A 22,098-nucleotide genomic window follows, 5' to 3' on the forward strand; every position below is an offset into this window, starting at 1 on the left:
TTTTAATAACTGTTAACAAATCAATTTGCAGCAATGTTTCAGGCCACCTGAAGTGGTTCAATGAGAAGACAAAATCCATGTTAAACATACCAAGCATTTATGAAGAGGCTGAAATGACGCCCTTTAAATGATTTAAGATTAGGTGAATTATTTTATGGGAACAACCCTGGGTGCACTTTAACTATACATAATGCATATTCATCATTACACATGGATTACTTCTACAAATCCTTAGGCTGGTTTAACTGGTCTTGTTTCCATAAAATATACCAGTGAATCGGCGTACAAGAATTTGCACTGAAGTTGCGTGGGAAGTCCAGGTCACAGCTGATGTAACACACAAGCTAATAAGAAGGTACAGTATCTATTGTGATCAGGGGACTGGCCTAAACAAAGCATTGTGCAATAGCAGCCTGTGAAACCAAAACATAAGCGCCCCGGTTCAGATGGTTTCTAAGTGTGGCTGTCTGTGTCATCCTCAGGCCACGTGCCTCCTACCTGTGCAGCGTCTTAATGGGTCTAATTAATACCTTACCCGACTGCTCTAGGCCAGGAGGAACCCGTCTCCTGTCTCCTCCCACAATGCCGCAGTCAGGTATGCACCACTTAGGCCTGTCCTTAAGAAGCCAACGGACCGCTCCTTCTCAGGATGCACTTGTTACAGCCTCAAGGCATTTGTGGAATTCTGTACCTGTCATGGAGTGCCTGCTTTGTTGTGTAACATTAAATTTAAACGAGCCACTTTAGCGACTTTAGTTTGTCTGTATTCTTCTGTGTTGCCCCCACTCCCCATCCATTTCCACAGTCCTGCTGAGCCACACAGATATAACTGGGTGAAATAAACATGATAAGGAGAGAGTTTTTGCAATCAACCCACTGCAGCCACCTCGTCTGCATTTGAACACCAGGGAGAAAAACACGCTTATCTAAACAAGCATGTCAACAATAAAAAGCACAACCAAGTGTCTCTTTAAATATAATTTAATGCGCTAATGTTCTAATAATAACGGGTAGGTGATTACCCTTTGTAAACTTTTAGTATCAGTATAAACATGTTTTTTTTTTTGTCTAACCGTTCATATGTATTTAAAAAATGACTTTGCTCATCCATAAGCAAACTGAGCATATTCTTTCAGATCCATCCGGCTACAGTAAATAAAATGATAATACATGATAAAAGACTGTCAACACAAGATATTAAGATGTTCTAAAGAAATGGCACAGTCATGCACAATCCATGCACACCTTCATAGATGGGTGAAGTGAAGTGGAACTGAAACACAATCAGGTGATGTCAGAAGAATTTCTCAGGTTCTAAGATGACAATACCAAAGGTTCAGTTCCTGGGAAGATGAAAAAAGAAACCTCCAGCCATTTTTCATCCACATTCTTGGGGAAATGTCCCATCATAGCAGAAGACTCTGTCATTAGACCGAACACCTTGCTTGACCAGTGGAACAACAATTTTTTGTGGGGTTTGAGTGACTTGAAACATTTCTTTAAAAAGAGCCCCACCCTGTTAAAGAATCAGGGATCGTTAGTTCCGGTAAAATCCTGCATTCATCTGTCAGACATTCTCATTTTTAAGTGAACTCATTATCTGGATACTCATCATTAAAGACTATCACCACCCTTAGATGATTGATTGGAAAAGGCTGATGAATTAAAATGACACTACTAAATTAGAAGCTCCTTAGTTTTTCACAGCAAGACCAACCAGCAGAGACTGAAACATACTATACCTCATTATTTCATACTGTAGTTTAAATCTCACTTATGCAAAGGCATTAAGAGTAATGATTTTAAAATATTTTTTAAATGTAACCATTTGTTATCGGTAGTGACTTTAATACAAAGGATACTAAGTAGAAAAAGGTCACATATTAGACCACAGGTAATTACATAAATGTGATTTGACCGTGGAATTGTACATGACATGTCCCATGAGACATCACTTTAGAAACTACCCACTTATCCAAGTCACATATGGAGATAGTATGTTCTTACGTGATCAACAAGTCACACCCTCCCCGCCCAAAAACAATTGCTCAGAAAAATGAACACTACAGAGGAAGCCCCAACATGACGTGCAGCTTTCACCATCTGAAAATCCTCACTGTCAAACACACACCTCCAGCTGCATGACGTTGAGCCTAAAGAGGCTGAGCACGGTCTCTTCCGACCGTCTGTCAGGAGTGGCCCACGGTGAGGCCCGTTCCTCTGTTTCACCACAGTGGTGATGTGAACGGACTAAATTTACAGACAGTTCTGGGAAAATAAGTTCATAAATGCCATGTGTATACATGCAAAAAAGGGAGGAAATCCCTTGTCTAAACAGTCAGGACTCGGGGCACTGGCTTACACAAGTTATGTTTCCTTGTGTTTATATATGTATAAATACATAAATCCATACATACTTGGATATGTTTATGACAGGAATTGCTGCTGCTGAATAGGAAATGGCTTTGATGAGCCACAGGACAATATCGAGCTCTGACCCTATGTCAACAACTGACTTGGGAGAGAAGTTCATGGATTTGACTTGACAAGCTCAGGTCTATGATCTGTGAGGCTGCAGTCTTAGAGGAGAAGGGAGAAAACAATGAAATCTGTCAACAGCAGCAAAACATGGAGAGTAGTGTAGCGCAGCCGTCCTGATGCCTGCTATTGTTTGCTTTTCTGAATTTAACAGACTAGAAGGACAAAATGGAGCAGACAGGGGTAACTGTTCTTCAGACAGAGAGCAGCTGTTTAAATAAATTTTGATTGGTGTGGGAAAGGGCAACAGAGCCCTTTGATGTAACTACCCTCTTTATACAGTTGGGGGAAATACACAGACGATTGTTTGCACATATTTTTGTGAGATATGTTTATAGAAGTGGAACTTATCAGTTATTATCAGGGAATCACAGATAGGGCACTACTGGGACAACTCAGACAGATATCTCAATCTCATGATATCTCAAACTTCAGCTGTGTTCTAGGTATTGTCAACAGTGACTAAAACATTCACACACAGTCTCTGAAGAGAGACCAAATACACACTTTTCATTGATTGTTGGTTGTTCTAATACCGTTCTCAGTCTTGGTTTACAATGTCATTAAATTATGTAATCCCTCTTAACTGACCCAAAAAAATGTTCACAAATAAGTTATTTGCTCCACCTCAACAAAGCCATCACCCCTGTTTTATTCTTAGTTACCTACATGCATGCCTCTGGCAGTCATTTACTAGCATTCTAGTGTCAAAACCCGTCTCCACAGTCAGTACTGATTTATGGAAGATACGGTATTCCGAATTTTTCAAAACAGGCCGCGAGACAAACAAATGTCCACCCATTGTTTATTTCCACAGAAAGCTTTAATGGAGCAAGACTGATCCAAAAAAAATCTTTTTTTTTTACGCCTTACGGTACATATTTTCAAGTGGAATAAATTAATTGTGTTCTCTACCTTGACCTTCTTCGTCCGTCTGGCAGAATATGGATCAGTTATTATTGCCTTCTCAATGAAACCCATTACCAAGATAATGCAATGCTTACAGTTGTATCACAAGGACTCCAATTCTGGCACGGATCACCTGACATGGATGAAAATACCGTCACGTTAAAGCTGTCCGTCTACACTTTGCCCTCATATTCACTGTTTTATTTCAAATCCAATATGCTGGATTTGCTGGAGTACAGAGCCAAAACAAAAAAAAAAAATTGTGCCACTGCCCTAATGCTTTTTCATTCAACAGTATACTCTGAATGATGTTTTTACTAAATAATATGTTCAAAAGTGAAGTAAAGTAAATGGGCTCAGTTCTGGTTTTATTGTGAGAGAAAAATCATTGTTGATCCATATGCGCTGTCTTTAAACAGAAGATATAAAGGCAGAGTGGGTAGGGCACAGTTGACACCATTTGCTCTCTTTGGCATTTTGAACTGCTAATTTATTGCATTACACACCTTGCTCCAAAACTATGAGGGGGAAAATGATGCCAGCGACACACGCACAAAAGAAAATTAATATTCCTCACACAATTTGCTTTGCTTAATACTGCAGTTAATTTGACAGATCAGGCATGCAGTAGGTTATCTTTTCAGATGCTTAAGTGTTGACACAGTGAGCCGATTATCTTCGCAAAATCGTTTATATTGTTTTGCTACCACTTCAAAAACACAGAGCAAGGAACAAAGTGCCAACAACTGTGGGGAACAAATGTCTACATACCTGAGGTAAATTCCTGAGAGGTTTAGGAATGTCTTTATTCAATTAAATAGATCTACTTTCAGCACACACTGTAGGTGACATGACATCTGAGTGTACTGTATACCTCATTCTGGGCACAATGGGCTTTACTTTAACTTGTTTTTCAACGAGTCATAATTAAAATAGCTTGGTCTAGTGAGCCTATTTGAGGAATGTTGCCTTAGAACAGTTGCTTGAGAGCTCAAAGTGTTATGACGGAGGTGTTTAATTAAGTCCAGGGGCAACGTCACATTGTCAGAATCATCAGTCTCTTAACAAACAAAATAGAGATACTCTTCCCTCAAACGTTCAGCTGGATGTGTAAGAATGCTCTCACATCTACACATTACACCCACAGGATGCAACGCCTGGCCAAAACGGACAGATGAGTCATTGAGAACTATAAATGTCATGTTTTTCATGAAAAAAACAAGCATTTATTGGACTTGGTGAAATGAAATTCATTGTGCTTAGTGACTGCACATAAAATATCATCTAAAAACCAGTCTGGCTCTGATAATACTAGCTGGATGGCTTTCAGCTTTACACTGCATCAGCACAACGATGCACAATAATCACAATAATCAGCTTCCTTCAACGTTATAATACATATGTATGTAATAAGAGGTACATCTGTGATGTTCTTGTCCAAATACAAATTTGCCTGATTTCATGCTTAATTTCCAGAATCTTTACAAGTCCACTTATGATTTTGGTTAAGATGAAGCACTCGTGCAGATTTTCCTGCCCAGCTCAAGACAGCGCGCATTACTGTACGGTGTTAAGCTGCAAGGCACGACCACGCGGACGACCGCTTTGAACGAGGCACGAATCGAGGCGATTCAAATAGACCTCGGCTGCCGGAGACAGAAAGGTCCTCTACGCAGGTCTGGACATGCTCGGTCAGTCATCACGTTTCTATTGCAGGGCCCCTTGGCCTGAGTCTGCCTGTAAGCCGAGCGCAGAACTGCTACCGGACAAACATCCTGCTGCCCCAGATACTCAACCCCTTTTGGGTCACACTTTTTTTTATTAACCCTGCGCCTGTACTTTCCCCTACCACCGCTAGCACAACCAAGGTTAACCGGTTTGCTCAGATTTCTTTTTCGATTGCCAGAGATTTATGGTGCGGGAGTTTATTTTTTCCTCCATGTTCACAGTTACTGGTTTGGAACTCTGCAGTGTTTCACTGGCCCAGACTTTGTGTTCTTGGTTTTAGGTTTTGATTCTCTGGCTGAACTGGTGTGCTGGCCGAAGAGGCTGTTCTGAGGGAGATGCTGGACCAGCATACTTGCAGTGTGCGAGCATTTGAGTATGAAGAAGCTCAGTCGTCAGCCAGTACGTTCGCTTTAGATGTCCAGATATACTGAAGCCGTGGTCAGTGATACTTTGGATCCAAAGGCATCACAATTTTTAAATAAATTACAACTGCAATGATATAACACAAACAGCAGCACAAACAGTTAGACTGCTACCAGATGTTTACAACAAAAATCACAGAGCACCTATTCCTTGGTGTATATTGAACATTTCCAGCAGGGCTGACTGAGGAAGACTCTGGGCTTTACAAGTACAAATACAAATAAATAACAAGCCAATGTTCATAAGTCAGTTTTTCTACAAGGTTCCTTGATTATATTGATATTATATTCTGTGATTATCATTTCTGTTTATGTCTTGTTATGTTATCCTTAAAAGCAAAATTTCATTGACAGTACCTTGACAGACAAATAGATAGTAGATTTACATTGACAGTAACTTGACAGACAAATAGATAGATAGATAGATAGATAGATAGATCTGTGTATTGGAGGTTTAGTCCATAATGAAGGGTACAAAGAATTTTCCTACTGCACCACAGAAACTGAAAGACTGACTCATACGCCGATGATTGAAACACTGCTATTAATGTTTGCACTGCACACAAGCATTAGGCATAACGACGCCTTGTGCAAGAGCAACAACAGAGGTTCCAGTGATGGTTACCAAAAGATCCGTGAAAGCATATAATTTACTTTACACGGATGGAAATTCGGTTAAGAACGCAATTGTTTCGAAAGAATACAGACCGAAAAGGTCAAACGGTCAAATTGGGGAAGAAATGAGAGAGAAAAATATGAGCGGTGATTAATGGCTTACATAAGAACAGAACGGAAGTAAAGCACCTTTACCTAGAAGTGTTGGCATAGCTGCGGTTCTTTAGGGCATTCCAGCCCATGGGAACCAGCAGTTTCATATTGTCGTGGCCGAGCCCAACTCCTTTTGTTCCCCGGAGGAATACCGCACCGGTTTCCCTGAAGAAGGGAAGGGCTGCGGGGGTTACAAGCCATCCTCCTGATTCATGCGCCGGTATGGCGGTCCTGTGAAGACGCACTGCCACAAATGTCATAGCACCAAGGCCGAAAATGAGTCCTTTTCATGAGGACAACAGGTCCATATCTCTGTCAAAAAACTAATCTTGGGTGGATTTTTTTTTTTTTTTTGGATCAGGCTCCTCTTTGGCGTCTTGTGCTGCCGCTGCTTTGTGTTTGGAAACTCGGCCGGCTACGTCTCTAAAGAAGGGGTGGGATTCGATCACCTTTAGCCCTTTACTTTCACCAACAATTAAGAACAAGAACAAGTGTGTTCTTCACAAACACACTTTGGCTGGTTTAGCAATGACTAAAACGAACTCGCCAAACTGAGTTTGTGAAGAAAATGTATAATGCCTGCATCTGCTTATGAGTTACAGTTAAGGATAAATGTTGATTCAATACAGGCCAAGAGCTGGACAACTGCAAAAACAAAATGTGCAAAGGGATCCACTGGTATACATATAGAATATAAAAATGTAACCCGACTTGGAAGGCAGCTTGCTGTTGGCATGCAATGCCAGCTTCATTTAGCTGTGACGGATTGCTGTCTCTCTGAATGGGGCTCAGGTGTTTGGAATTGATGCTGTGTGGATTAGATGTATTGCTGTATTCATAGCAATGAATACTAGCCAAATGGAACAGCTTAGCAGGCAACACAAACCCGATCTTTATGAAAACAAAAATCCTTTTTTGACTTTTCCTTTTGACCGGGTGAGGTAATGCTCAAAGTCTTTCATGCGTTTTTTCCGCATTCATTCAAAAAAAGGAGATGAAAATGCTGCAAAGCCCTCCTGTAGAAACAGACTTTGTAGTTCACCTGGTTTCCACAGAAACCAGCCAGAGGGACAAAGAACTCTGATGCAGTATTCTGCTGGACTCAGAACTGCAGTTATTTTAGAGCCATCTAAATGATCTCCTTCATTCTGACTCTGAAGGATAAAACCAATGTGTATGTTCTCAGACAGAATCATTCATCGCCTGGCCAACAAAGGTTTCAATTTCATGTTCAGACAGATTTTTAGAAACACTCTTTGTTATTTGGGTTATGCTTTGCTAGGTAATGACAAATTAAGCTTAACTCAAATAAATAAAAGCCAAAGCTCTAAGGCAAGCCAGTTCACACATTATCCTGTCCACAATAGCAAGGGATAATTGAATGTAATTCATGTTATACTATAAAGGGATTTCTCTTCTGTAATTCTGCAGGGACTCCAGCCACTATTCATGAAGCATAAAGAGGACTTCTACCAGTCATATTTCAGCTACGGTATGTGGGCAGCCAGTACTTACTGCAGGGCAAATGATTCATTACTACACTTTGAGCGCAGGCTTTTAATGCTACAGTTCGCCTGCCCCACTCAAACTTTAGCAAATTGACATGATGATGAATGCAACGCTTAAGCCCTCGATGGCTTGACAATGGATCAACTGTGCAGCTTCCCAGCGCATACAGCACACACAGTAAGAAAAGGCACGAGAGGATATCCTGACAATGCGGGCTTATTTTCCTAAAGGCTGAGGAAATCTCCACAGAGTGTAAAAGTGCAACGCTCGGTGCTGGTGTAGTGTGTGTGCGTGGGACTAATGTGTGTCTAGACAGTGTGTGTGCAGGGCTAATGTATGTCTGGCCTGTGAGCGCTGGATCTAGCGTTCTTATTTATTTATTTTCTCAGAGGGAGAGAGAGAGAGAGAGAGAGAAAGAGCGCAAGTATAACGCCAAAGGTTTTTTGGGTAAATTATGTGCTCCTTTACTAGCTAACCGACGTGTAGTAAAAGCTGCTGATCCCATAAGAGCACAGGAAACTTGTGTGGAACCGGAACGGTGAAGCCCACTATATTTCAAGCCGCCTGACCCACGAGAGGAAGCGGACTGTGCGCAGACGGCCATTGGCGGAGCGCTCTATTGGACGAGACAGGACAGAGCAATTCAATTACCCGCATGTCATCTGGGTCACAGGAGCTCATATCAGCCTGGCGTCACAACAGTAACTTTAATGTCAGAACTATCGCCCTGATTTCATTAACAAGGGGTTTTGTTCGTGGCTCGTGGTCGAGGAGGAGGCTGGGTAAGTGTGTGTCCAGTGGACTTCCTGCGCTCTCCTCCTCTTCCTTTGTGTCCTGGAAATGGGCAAAGCTGGCTGTGCTCACGCAGGGGTATGGAGAGCTGGGTGTTGAAGCAGGAGGGTGACCCCTCCCCACTGCAAGCCGCTGCGGGTGAATCTCTCATCTGAGACTAAGGGAGGGGCCGAGGGAGTGGGCCGTTCTAAAAATAGCCCGGCGGGGAAGAAAAACCTTTTTTTCCCTCCGTGCAATTCTTTTTTTTTTATTTCTGCCCGTGTGTAATTGCAAAAATCACAAGGGGGAAGGAGCAGCGGTACGGGTGGAGTGGCAGTGGCAAACGAAGACAAGTCCCCCGCCCCCCCTCCGCCTCAGGAGGGAATCGGTTTAGATTGAGTCTGCGGACAAAAGCCGCCACCGATGCGACACATCGAAAGGGCCGTTTTCTTACGTAGCGCGCGCACACGCACGAGCAGCTCATGAACACAGCTCCCTCTGAGGCGTCGGGTCCGCGGTGTTACAGGTACGAGGCCGGGGGACCCCCGTCCCTGCGGCAGGCGGGGGGAGGGCAGGCGGGGGGGGGAGGTGTCGTTAAGCTCTGGAGGTCTGGCAGCCCCCCCCCCCCCCCCCCCCCGCGGTACACTCGGAGGAAGAGGAGAGAGAGGGGAGCCAAAACAGTTTCGAGTCCTCAGGCTGTGTGTGTTTTTTGGGCTCTCTCCTCTTCAAATATCCTCAGGAAACCCTGTTTAACCGCGAGGCAGCGCGTGCGGACGCAGCCGGGGTAAAATACGATATAGACACCGCTTGCCACGGAGACCGCTCTCGGCTCCTTCCGCACACCAGAGGCGCTTGTATGGCGAAGGCGCCCGGCGTCCCTCTGCGGTGGCACCGGTGTTTTCCGCATGGGCCCTCAGGTGTCCTGTTACCTGAGGAATGTCCGGACGACGGGCGACGAAAGGGCGTCTCGTGATGAGTGATCGCCGCCGACCGAACCTGGCACGCTCACACGGCGCAGGTCATTGGCTACAGCGCCCTGATTAAGACATTCCGCTCTCTGTGGCATTCCCCCGCAAAGAAAAAAAACAAAAGGCGAAACTGTACACGGGAAAAGGGAGGCGGCCGTCAGTCGCATTCCGAGCGTTTCCTTTCGTGAGATCGTTTCAGAGAAACGATCCTCAGGCGACAGCGGCCATAGGTCGCCGCTACGTCCTCCGTTAGCCTAGCGCCGCCGCTGCAGAAAGACCGGACCGTGCGGGACGAACCTACGGACGGTTGGGCGCGGCGGAATGCTGCGGTCGGCTTTCATCCGGAGGCATTAAAAGACCCGCAGCCCCTGGCGCACATCTGGAGTGAAAGGGACGTTCAGGGTTCCCCTGGTTACGGGGCAGACCCGCAGCCTCCCATTAAACCGGAGTTCCCTGCTCCCTGCTCTCAGCTCTCAGCTCTCAGCTCTCAGCAGGCAGCACACTGCAGCCCCCCGGTTCAGGGAGGTCCAGAGTCACAAGCACTCTGGGCTGCTGGGCGCTCTTATTAGGATGCAAGTCAAGGAGCTTTGGGCTGATGCTGGGTGACAAAGAGGAAGTGAATCTGCATATCTAATACAAGTACGCACACGCAATGCACGTGCACACATAGCCAGAAATGACACCCATGTATACGTGCAGGCATTTATGCAAATGCATTCAGTTACACAGACATGCGTGCAAAGTACTCACTCACTCACACACACACACACACACGTACACACACACATACACACAAACGAATGCAGATGCACAGAGACACAAGACCTTAAGGGGTTGTACACATGACAAAGAGATGTTTTGGATGTGTAGTTTGTGTAGGGCAATGCCAGCACATTTAGGGCACTGATGTCTGGTCGCATCTTACATCTGAAAATTCTATCAAACCGTACAAACCATATTATCATTTTGTAGATAACCAGGGTAATCTTTGGAAAATAAAGAGATTTTTGCTTCAAGCGTTTATTGTAAACTGCCACACCCTTTATTTTTAACAACAAAATTCTGGAAAACACCATGGAAACATGCTGGTGCCTGTTTGAGTACCTCCTAACTAGGGGTGTACTGAGACATGGATGCATCAGTGCATTGTGATGCAGATGTCACGATACAACCACGTTGATGTGACATGCATGAATCGATTTATATTGTGACATTAATTTACATGGCAAACTTATTTTTTATTTAGGCAGACTGAAGTTAATAAACCAACTTGTTAACTTTGAAAGTTATACTGTTTGTTATTTCAATTATCTCTTAGGCGTCGGTGGGGTGGAAGGAGTCAGTCAAATCTAATGGTCACATCCACATCGCAGCTAACTGCGTTACATCATAGCGTGATTAATCATTATTAATCATATCATATCATTATAAATAAACAGAAATCGTACCGCATCGAGTGTTACTACTGTATCGTATCATCATCAAGAGGTATCGTTGCACCCCGACTCCTAACTACGCCAGCAAAAAGTTTACATTGCATCTGAAAGATGCATCATCATCATCATGCTGAGTCCCACAGCACAACATAATTACTCTGCTCATGCAGGTTTATGCTACGCTGGCTTTCTGTAAGTGAGCGGTAGGCCGCAGAAACTCAAAGAAAAGAAAACACGGTGTTATTTTCTCCTCTGGACACTTTCTCTCGCCGGTGGCTATATTTTCATTCGAGCGGGGTCCGGAGGCATTTCGGCAGAGAGAGGAGGTTCTGTTTGCGGGGGCCCTAAGTACAGGCGCAGCCGGCTTAATGACAGGCCGTCCCCCGAAATGACAGGGAGCCGCAAAAAAGAGCGCTACATTTCTGCTCCGGCTAATTCGGCTCACAGGCTAACGGCCTGGCCGCTAAGCGACTGGCCCGCCCGTCGCTCCACGAACGTAAACAACTGCCCCTTGTCCCGCCTCCGTCCTTTTTCCCCAAAAGCGGATGTCTCTTAATCAGAAAAGCGTTTATGCTAAATGGGACTTCGGGAGTGAATAAAAAGGCAATGATCTGGATTAATAAACTATCAGGGCAGGGGAGGACACAGGAGGAAGTGTATCCTTAGGAACTGTGACCGGCAAGCCATTATTTTGACTAGAAGTTTTTATTACAGAAAGACGACGGCAGGGGCAGCTAGTATTACTTTAGGCCACCGTCCAGCTTCACGAGCACATCCCGGACAGGCCCAGACCTGCCTGCTGTGTGAACAGTGCGTCGGAGCGGTTCGGTGAAGGAAAAATGATTTTTTCGCGCCTATAATCCCCTGCCTCGCTACCCTTGTTCAGGGCTCCGGGGGTCATTTGTTTTAATTGGCTGCGATGGCAGGATTAAAATGGCGCACTCCATCCGGCAAGACTTTGGTGGGAAGGCGGAGCCACTGTGGGGGGGGGGGGGTGTGCGTGGGAGGGCTGCCAATCATCATCTGCCATTCTTCCTCCTCAGTGACGAGGTGTGCAATATGGAGTGAGATGCCTGGGGACAGGGTTCAGTTAGAGCCCCTTTCCCACACAGCCCCCTGTGGCCCTCGCAGTGCAGACATCAGGCTGCGATTTTCACACCTCTCAGCATCTCGGCCATCTTGGAACAGGAAAACGTCCACCAGAAGGGTCTCCATATCAGGGCTGCGCAGCCCTGTTCCTGGAGATCTACCATGCTATAGGTTTTAATTTCAACCCGAATTTGGCACTCCTGACGCTACTAATTAGCAGCTCAATGAGATCTCAAGCTGTTGAATGAGGTGTGCTTTGTTAGGGATGGAGTGGAAACCTACAGGATGGTAGATCTCCAGGAACAGGATTGGGCAGCCCTGGTCTATATAAAGTGCAGAACACAGCCAAGTCCAATTTCAGCAAAGAGAGACTGGAGTGGTACATTATTTTGTTCCTGACAAGCATGATATTTTATTTTACAAATTTAAAATAAAATATATATATTTTTTTTTACCGGTTCATTCTTTATTTTGCAGCAGCATACTGTAGAGGTTTGTGTTCATTTATGAAACATAAAGCACTAAATATTATCAGGACTACCACTTAACTTTCACACCATATATTTTCCAAATCTAAAATTCCCAAATTATGAGAATTCCGAAATCAAATACCTGCAATGCCAACAGCAGCCTTAAGGACATTCCACATTCCAGAAATGAAGACCTTGTAAATTAGATTAATTAGGTGCATTTCAGAAGCATGGGACAGCAGATACTCCCTCTCTCAAGCTTTCTGTACAGGGGACGATAAACGTCATTTTCAGTACTCGGATGCTCATTTCACTCAGTACCAATAGTCAAATTCGGCATAAGATATGAAACTATTCAGGAAGAGGATGTGTACACAATTCATCCACAGGAAATGATGTCGTCAAATGAAAGGAGGCTCCTCTGGAGAGAATATTTGCCGTTTGGAAATTCCCCGTAGTTTCTCTTTTTGTTTATGGCATGAAGCATTTTGAGCCTTTCATGATCTCCGGTTAGATTTAGCTGCATGCACAATAACGAGTAAAATGGCTGTAGACAAACGGCCTTGAAACTGACAAATGCGTCGGATAGAAACGGATAAATCGATACTCCAAACGAGACGTGTAACTGAGGCGCCAAATGCAGGTGGATACGCAGCAGGTGCGTATCCACTCCACCGCGATTGGGTTCTTTAAAAAGCGCCCGTCTAAGTGGCAGTCTAAGAAAGAGACAGCTGCTGGCAGGAGAGGAAGGAAAATAACACGTTCCGTCACGCCTGATCGCAGAGAGACGCGGTGCGGGGGGGGGGGGGTGGGGGTGGGGGAGGTCGCTCTGAGAGAAAACCACGGCGGATCGCGGGCCGCTAACTCAGCAGCCGATTTGAGGAGGAGGCGAGAGAAATGTGGCCTGAATGAGGAGGTGGGAGGGTGGGGGGGTTTGCTTCGATTTACCTCAGCAACCCTATCCCTGGTCTGCTCGCGGCACGCAAGCGTGCAGGATTTCCAGAATGCCTTCACGTCGGTCCCCGCAGACTCATTTTCATGCACCGCGTGCGTGTCATGACAGCGTGCGTGTCGCGACGGCGACTCAAAGCTGGGGCCAGAGACCTCCACCTGTGTGCCAGTTACTCAGCCCTGAAGCCGAGGCCCCTGACACCGGCACAGCACAGGGCCAGATAAGCTCGTCTCGCGTTTCAGCCCGGGGCAGACAGACACACACCCAGCAGCAGCGGCGGCGGTGGTCTGTCTGTCTGACGGCCGTGGAGCAGGCACGACCTCGGCCATGACAGTGATGAATAGCACACAGCCTGCTGGAAGTCTCTCTCTCTCTGTGTCTCTGACTCTCTCTCTCTCTGTCTCTCCCTCTCTCTCTGTCTGTCTCTCTCTCTCTGTCTCTCTCTCTGTGTCTCTGTCTCTCTGTCTCTCTCTCTGTGTCTCTGTCTCTCTCTCTGTCTCTCCCTCTGTCTCTCTCTCAAATTCAAATTCAAAATGCTTTATTGGACATATTTCGAGATACATATTGCCAAAGCTCTCTCTCTGTCTCTCTCTCTCAACTCCCCACGGCCTGTCAGTTCTCTCAGTCACACACAAAGCGTCTCTGATATGGAGCTGGGTGATCGGTGATTGAGTAGGGGGGAGAGGGGGGTGTCTCTCACAAATCGCTCGGTCTGGGTCCACAAAGGATGGGATCATGCAGAACTACTGACCTCGAAGGAGAGTAATACTACCCAGATACTGCCATCAGGCCTTTTTCCAACCCACACCGCACATTCCACGCACAAAGAGGAAGAGACTCTCGTTCTAAGTACATTTAATCTGACACCGTGGGTTCCTTCCTTCCTCCGAGGCCTGTCAGGAGAAACCGCGCAGAGAGCGCCGCAGTGGTTTGAGGGCTTTTTCCCCTTCATGGTCAGGGTCAGCCCAGGAATGAGCCACAATGGCGGAAAGAGTTCAACTCATTTCCAGGTGATCCATGGACTCCAAAGCAACCTCTAAGAGGAACCAAAGCCTATATGGTGCAATCTTGCACAGCCCTCTCTACGTCTTTCATGACTTGCACTCCACACATCCTAATGTCTTGGGCTTGACAGATGTTCCAGGACCTGAAGAGGCCAAGGCAACTTGGGAACAATTAGAGCGTCACTTTTAACAGGTGCAAAAGAAGGCTGTGCATGTGAAGTCATCAAACGCTCTCCGGAGAGTTCATTCGCCTCTCTTTCACTCACTCTCACTCTTCCTCGCTCGCTCTCCCTCTCTCTGACTCCACAGATAAGACTGCTCTCGCCTCCCACACCTCCCTCTATGACAACACTTTGAAAGGGAGGCCGAGTTCCACCCTTGGCGTGAGCGATGAAGAACGGATGGCAGCCTGTCAGCAGGTTCATTTGTCCTGATCCCCAGGGCTTAGGGGGGGGGATTGAGCGGGTAGCCTGTCCGCGATAGCCGCCCGTGTGCGCCGCATCCCAAGCAGCGCGCTAACGATTTCAGCAGACAGTCCGCGCCGCGGCACAGTCGCCGCAGCCTCGGGGTATTAGGGCCCGCGCAGCAGACCTAGCGCCAGCGCTAACGCTAACGCTCATCGTTCCCCGCTCGGGGAATAATTAACGAGCCGACCTTGAGAGCATCAGGTAGTTCAAAAAGAGTAGTCAGGGAAACAAGGAAGCGCTGCCGCTTGCCCCCCCACTCCCTCTCTCTCTCTCTCCCGTTCGCCGGGGACGGCTTGAGTAGGTGACAGCTGGGGAAGATGGCACCTTGCAGCCCCAGCAAGGTCAGCTCCCCTCCCTGGAGAAAGCGAGCGCCGGGCTGGCCTGTGGAGTCCAGGGCCGGGGGGGGGGGCGGCTCGGCAGCGGCCAACACCCGCCTGGGCGCTGAGGAAACCCAGGCACGGAAATCAAACAAACCGTAAGAGCAGCAGCCGCTCGGTAGCGGAGTGAGCACAGGGGAGGGTAATGTCGCGAGGCAGTTAGGGGGGAATGGGGGGCGAGGGCAGAGGGAGGGGAGGGGGCCGCGATCCTCGTTATAAAAGGAATCAGTCAGCGAAAGCGCGCTCTTCTCACATCAGCACCTGAGCAGCTGGCGTCAGCAGTGCGGGGCCAGGTAGCGAAGCCGGGGGGGGGGGGGAGGGGACAGGATACAGCAGGCCGCTGGTGCTCGCTGCGCTCTCCTTACTGAGGACGGTCACGGCCTCTGAGCGGGCTGACTTCCGCGGTCTCCCTTCCCCCCCTAACCTCCCCCCCTCACACGCACGCCCTGGGTCAACGCTCGCTAGTATTCGGAAACCCTCCTCGGCTTCCCAAATTCCTCGGGGCGGCGCGAGCGGCGATCGAGGGGGCAGAAATGCGCACTTGGACGGGCGTGTCGTCGAGAGCTCTCACCTCGCGGGCCGTGCGGTTTCGCGGATTCCAGAGAGCTGACAGAGCGCGGCTCTGACGCTGTGATGCGTGCTGTCACGGGGCATACCTGCTAATTCGCACCTGAAGCTCTCTGGCTCTCCGCGGCTTTCACAGATAATAGACAGGCGGGGCTCTGTATGGGGATGTAGCTGTTGGGTCAATAATGCTTTCATGAGAAAGCGCTGGATTTTAGAGAACTAAACTCTACTGGTCCTCGTAAAAAAGTTGACTAATTGTATGGTAATTGACTTACCAGAACCTTGCCTGGTGGCCTTTTGTGTTAGGTCTAAAAAGCATTGTTCACAATCATTCATTTAATACAGTTTTGTAAGGAGAAGAGGATAAGAACGTATCTCTTCATTGCATTGCCAAATGACTGGTGTTCGTCTCTTGGAATTAAGAAGATGCCAGGTTCCCGTTTTGAGTGTTGAGGAAGCACGGTGTTCCGACATTCAGCACCGAGCGGAGCGAGCTGTGTGCTGGATCCATGCTGGGATATAACAGCATTCCCCGCAAAGGCCAACATGTGCTCCAAAACATCAAGGCCCAGCAGGCAGAAAGAACCAATTGCAAACAAGCAGATTTTTACGCTTCTTATTATTTTTTTTTTTTTGCTTAAGCGCTCTTTAAAAAGTCTAATTTCATACAGTGCAGCCCAGTGGTGATTACTCTCCAGGGGGTTTCATATAAAGGCCAGTGCCAAAAATACAGAGCTCTTAATGGATTGAAAACATCCCAGGGTAAATATGCTCATCACTGTGACCAATAAAATGAAAGCCAGAACTCTGATTTAGCAAATCCTGCATGTATCTCACTATACATAAACACTCAAACTCACACACAAACACACAGACACACACGCGCACACACACACATTAAAATAAAAGGCACTACATTAATGACATTACAAAACGCATACTTAGAACAAAAGAATGTGGTTTGCCATTGTTCTCTATATATAAATATAAATATAATATATATATACTGCGCAGATAACAAAGGCATTACGGCCAACAGTAATATTTTACCATATACTTTCTGACTGCCTACACTGCAAGGCAGGATAAAACTAAGCACATGCTATACATACACTGTACCATAGCACCTGGGATTATCTTTGGGTGTGCTTGTAGAACCATTTCTTCACGATTTGTGAAGCAGTTAAAAGAATCTGTAAAACACTCCCCATACTGTTCTGAATCAAAGAAACATAACTTGCCAAATTGTAATTAAGAAGCAGAACCCATATCCATGTCCCCATAACTGGAGGTCTGGATGTACTCAGACGCTTTGAGAGGAAATGGAGGGAATTACCTTCTTCATTAAAACTGCCATGAAGTCAAATCAAAACAAAATATTATACAAATATTTGAAATATTTGAAGTCCTGACTATTCTCAGTAGTCATATAGGCCTGTTAATTTAGACTGTAAAAAGAGATCATGGGGTATTTCATTTCTCTGTGCCTCAAAAAATCTATATGCCCTTCATATAATAAAATATGAATTGGAGAAATATTTTTTTTGACCCCACAATCTATAACGGACAAAGCATTTCTCAGAGGACTGGTTCCATCCATTATGGAGATGTGCTATAGTCATTGCACAGGAATATAAAAGATTAATTTCCTTATTGTGTGTAGTATAGTAGAGTAGAGTAGACACGGAACACCCTAACCCCTCTCCTTCTCCCTGCACCCCTGCCCCAGACTCACAGGCTCAGTAAGCCTCTGTGTTTCCCTGCGTGGATGTGTGTGGGTAACTGACGAAACAAGGCAAGGCCTCTTCCTCCACTGTGAGCTTTTCATACAGACGCTCCCTCACAAAAGGTGAATTCAGCAGGCTCTATTTAACAGGAACTTCGGCTCGTGCCAAAGCTCATGTTATTTCTTTCTACTGTGCATGAAGAGTCTCTTGTTTCTCCTGGCCCTGGCTCTAAGGCCCGATTCTTAGCCAGATTCGACTCGTACCCCTCTGTTCATTATTGGCCCTCTGGTCCTGTCGAGGAATTGCCCCCTAAACCCCGAGCACCCGAGCTCGGGTGTGACGTGGCAGAAGTGTGCCTCTCCCTTGCCTTCTCCGCAAACCCAACAACCGTATCAAACACAATCAATTACACCGGCTTAGTGGAATGGGGGGGAGGGTGAGCTAATGCACGGGCCGCTGCATACTCCTTCTTTTTGTTGTCATTACTGCCCGAGTGTTAAGAGGCTTAAGTGTGCGGCCACGCTCGAGCACCGGGTCGCGTTACGGGCGGTCCCTGGAAAATGACCGCATTATGCAAAGTGTGGGCGGAGCCGTCGGGAGCGAAACCGGGACCGCGAAGAGACGCACCTGTTTGCAAGAGGCCCGCCTCGCTGTCGCTGACGCTGAAGTGCTTCTGGATGTCGAGCAGAACACCTGGAGGACAAGGAAAAGGGGAGAACGGGGTTTGATTAAGTGCGTGTAATTCCAGCCTTCCAGTAAAATTCCTAGCTTTCACATAGTTTCAGCGGCACATTATTATACAGACAAAAGATTAATTCTTGTATCTTTCATCCGTTTGCTAAAGGATATTAGTGAAAGACAATTCTTCGGCTTTATTAAAAGGCTGCTGTTTACCCCTCCTTCCATTTGTGGTTTTTATAACACCAACAAAGGCTACATGTAACAGATTACTACCAATGAGCACAATGCAATGGTTGTGTCTGATTCTGCTCAAGTAATGTCCATTAATAAAAAATAAAAAATAGACACATCGCATTTGAAAAGAACAAAATAAATTGTAGAGGATAGGATAGACTATCCGATAGAGGATTAGAGGATTTCATGACAATTTTAATCATCCAAGTAACCTCCTAAATGAGTGTTTTCTGAGATCACGAAACAGCTTTTTGGTTTACTGTAGTTCAACAGGATGTGTACAGATAGGGGCTCTCCTGGCAACCTGAGTGTCCCTTTAAGTGGCCTCTGCCGCTGCACCGCAAGCTGTACTGCGCGCCAGACGAAGTACTCTGCGCAGCAAATAACACCGTGCGGTAGCGGCCGGAGGAAGGAACCTCCCGCGGAACGCTGTCATTACCCGAGTCCCCTGCACCGCTGCCAGGCCTGGGCGGAGAGACACCGCCCGCCACCTACTCCCAAAACACCATCAATTACACCCCACTTCTCTTTCTCAGCTCAATATAAAACCTGCGCATGAGAGTAATGCTTGTGGTGTCTGTATGCTTGTGTTGCTCAGATACACGCACAATACAAGCGCCTATGATTGGTTCGGGCATGGCGACTGGTACGCCTTAACCAATCGAGCAGAGAAAAAGGGAATAAGGAATGCAAAATGGCCCATGCCACATGTAAACTGGTGGGAAAGGGGATCATGGCCAGCGCTGTAGACTGTTGTAACATTTGGCTAAACCCTCGTGATTTCACAAAGCAAGAATGTCACGCTTCGGTTTCACTACATGCAAATAAGTTTGAAATGATTCTAATCAATCAGTCAACTGTAACCTACATTTCTCTTCCCCATTCTAATATGACAGCTTTCTTTGATCATCAGCTTCGGTGTGTAGAGAAGAACTTGATTGATGCTCATCAATCAGTTTAGTATGGAACAATTCTGCGGCATTTTTCATGTGAAGATATTAGGCTTTAATTGCAACAGCTTCCTGCTTTCAGTATGTAAATCTTGAAACAACTTTAAACAGTATTTAAAGTCTTGAAACAACTACATGACAAATGTTTCAAGGCATTGTTAAAATCTGTCAGTTCTGCAATAGTAAGATGCATATATGTTAAGAAGACAATTAGTTCACAGGCATTTAGAAAATACGTTGGTCTTTGTTGTTAAATTGTGGCTATACAAAACTAACAGGAATTTTCAGATTGAAATTAGGTCAGCAAAGCAGAATCCTTCTCAGCAGGTTTAATTCACCGCTCCCTTTTTTGATAACTGCGGTTTGAGCATTCACATGGATTTCCTTAAATAGTCTCACTCTCCGCTCCAATTTAAGGATTTAATTTTAATCAGATATTGCTTTTCTTTCCCTACTTTTGACCAAGGTGTAAAAACGTTTACACTTGACAGGCTGTCAGGGGATGTACTAAAGCAAGGTGGCTGTTACTGACAGGAAAGAGTCCAAAGACTCAGGGATTCAAATGTGAGGCTTGAATTTGAAACAGAAGCGTCTCAAACTGTTGTATTAAACTACTCGTTTCAGCTCACCGACATACAAATGTCAGTTACCAAACTGTTGTATTAAACTTCACGCTTCAGCGCCACAGTACTGGACTTATATTCATGAACACAAGCTTGTGAAGAAAAAATGATGACAGAGAAGAATAACAAGACATTGGTTTATATTTGAGTCTTTGATCTCTTCGAGTGTCACAAAGCAAAGAGAAACCCCATTCCTTTCATGACTAACTGAAAGATCACCGGCATTAGAAGGTTTAGCGCTTCCACAATGCAACCATCACAGTCATTGACGATACTGCGCACACATGACAGACACACGGTGACTGGCAGGAGCATTCAAGGGGAAAGCGGCACAGCACATATTTTCCAACGTATTCATTTAATGTGGTAATCATCAGCCTCGAATTCCCCCCAAAGGTATGCGACTTTGTGCTCAACAGATTTTTAGCATCGTGGGAGAGCTATGTTCGCGGCAACGTTGAGAAGGAGAGAGATCGCGATCCGAGCCAGCGGCGCTCAAACAGCGCTTAATCCTCGGGTGAGCGGGTTGATTAAAGGGCTCACCTGCCAGCGTTCTGCTCCTCCAGGCGATCGTACGCCCGGCTGGGGGACTGATGCACATACCTTTCACGCATTAGCTCCGAGAGGAGGAGCCTTTGGTTAAGGCTTCTCTAAAGACACCTCGGGCTGTTCAAGGAGAAAACAAAGCGCCGAGAAACTAGCCCGCACCATCGAACATACCAAGCATTTATTTACACGCCCTATAACGAGGACTGACGACTGGGACTTGGTCTTCACCTAGTATGTTTAGCTAAGCAGCTTCTCTAGGTTTCATTTTCAAACACAATCCCCACCTCCTGCCAAAAAAAAAAACAAACAAAAAACAACAGCTTATAAATTCCAACTAGATAAACGATAATGTGTCAGGTAAACTCAATTAACTCAATTATCAAATAGATGGCTTTTCAGAAGAAAAAAAAGCTGGCACTCTGTGCTTTTTAAGTGATTGAAGATGTAGCCGGGTTAGGGCCCTGGGGAGAGCAGGCTGCACCTGCATGGCCTGTGCCCCACAGGAAAGGCACCACCTCTACACTTGCAGGATCAGAAAATCTTCTTAATATAGGCTAGTGTTGAGCCAGCGCTCTATATGGGTCTCGCTGCAGTGATTATGTCTTGGTGTGCATATGCGCCCCCGAGCTTCTACCAAATTCTGCCGAATTTCCACCACAGTGCCACGGATGTATAATGCTGTCGCTAAATAACTTTAGGCTTTCTAATTGTCCAAGTCACGTTTAACAATAATATATTTAAATTGAATGCTCTGTTCTACATTTTTCTGAAGGGGACAGAATGCCATGCACTATCATTGGCTAAATGATAATACAATTTACTTGATAATTATAATTTACTTAGTCATTATAACACAGAGTGGAAAAACTTGTTATTTTGGCGGACACGATATCATCATTATTACTGATATTGTTAGCACAGCATTTTGATTGCTGTCTCCACCCAGTTCATTCAGACAGCTTCTGGGTTTTTTTAATGCGTCAAACACAATGCAGGCACGGCTCAATGCTAAAACAATACGTAGCGACACTCCTGTCGCCTGGGAAACATCTCTCACATTCCTGTGCCACCGGTGAACATTCTTCAGCGTTGCTACACCCAGGCACTTCCACATACTTTTGGGCTTTTGTTTTTAAAAGCAACCACACAATTAGGTATTCTTACTGTAAATGTTAATCCCGAGAAACACCAGTTCCAGTTATGTACAACGCTCCAGTTTGGCAGCCAAGTATTTTTTGGACCAGTGTCACCAGTTTGTGCCTATAGTTATGCTAGGTTACATGCATCAGATATAGGCCTACTGACTTCACTGTCAACTAATGTGCTAATTCACATTAAGGATTTCTCACGCAGCCACAT

At 45.8% G+C, this 22,098-nt stretch overlaps 1 protein-coding gene across 3 annotated transcripts in view; it reads right to left on the reverse strand.

The window, feature by feature from the left end:
* Window positions 1–22,098, reverse strand: part of spns2 (SPNS lysolipid transporter 2, sphingosine-1-phosphate) — a 70,549-nt gene that overhangs the window by 30,076 nt on the left and 18,375 nt on the right. For all 3 annotated transcript variants that reach the window (XM_064352182.1, XM_064352181.1, XM_064352183.1), the window contains exon 2: window positions 18,330–18,395. In XM_064352182.1, the coding sequence (XP_064208252.1) occupies window positions 18,330–18,395 (66 nt within the window). The remainder of the gene's footprint in view (window positions 1–18,329; window positions 18,396–22,098) is intronic.

Source organism: Anguilla rostrata, chromosome 9 (genome assembly GCF_018555375.3).
Source record: "Anguilla rostrata isolate EN2019 chromosome 9, ASM1855537v3, whole genome shotgun sequence".
Classification (NCBI taxonomy): domain Eukaryota; kingdom Metazoa; phylum Chordata; class Actinopteri; order Anguilliformes; family Anguillidae; genus Anguilla; species Anguilla rostrata.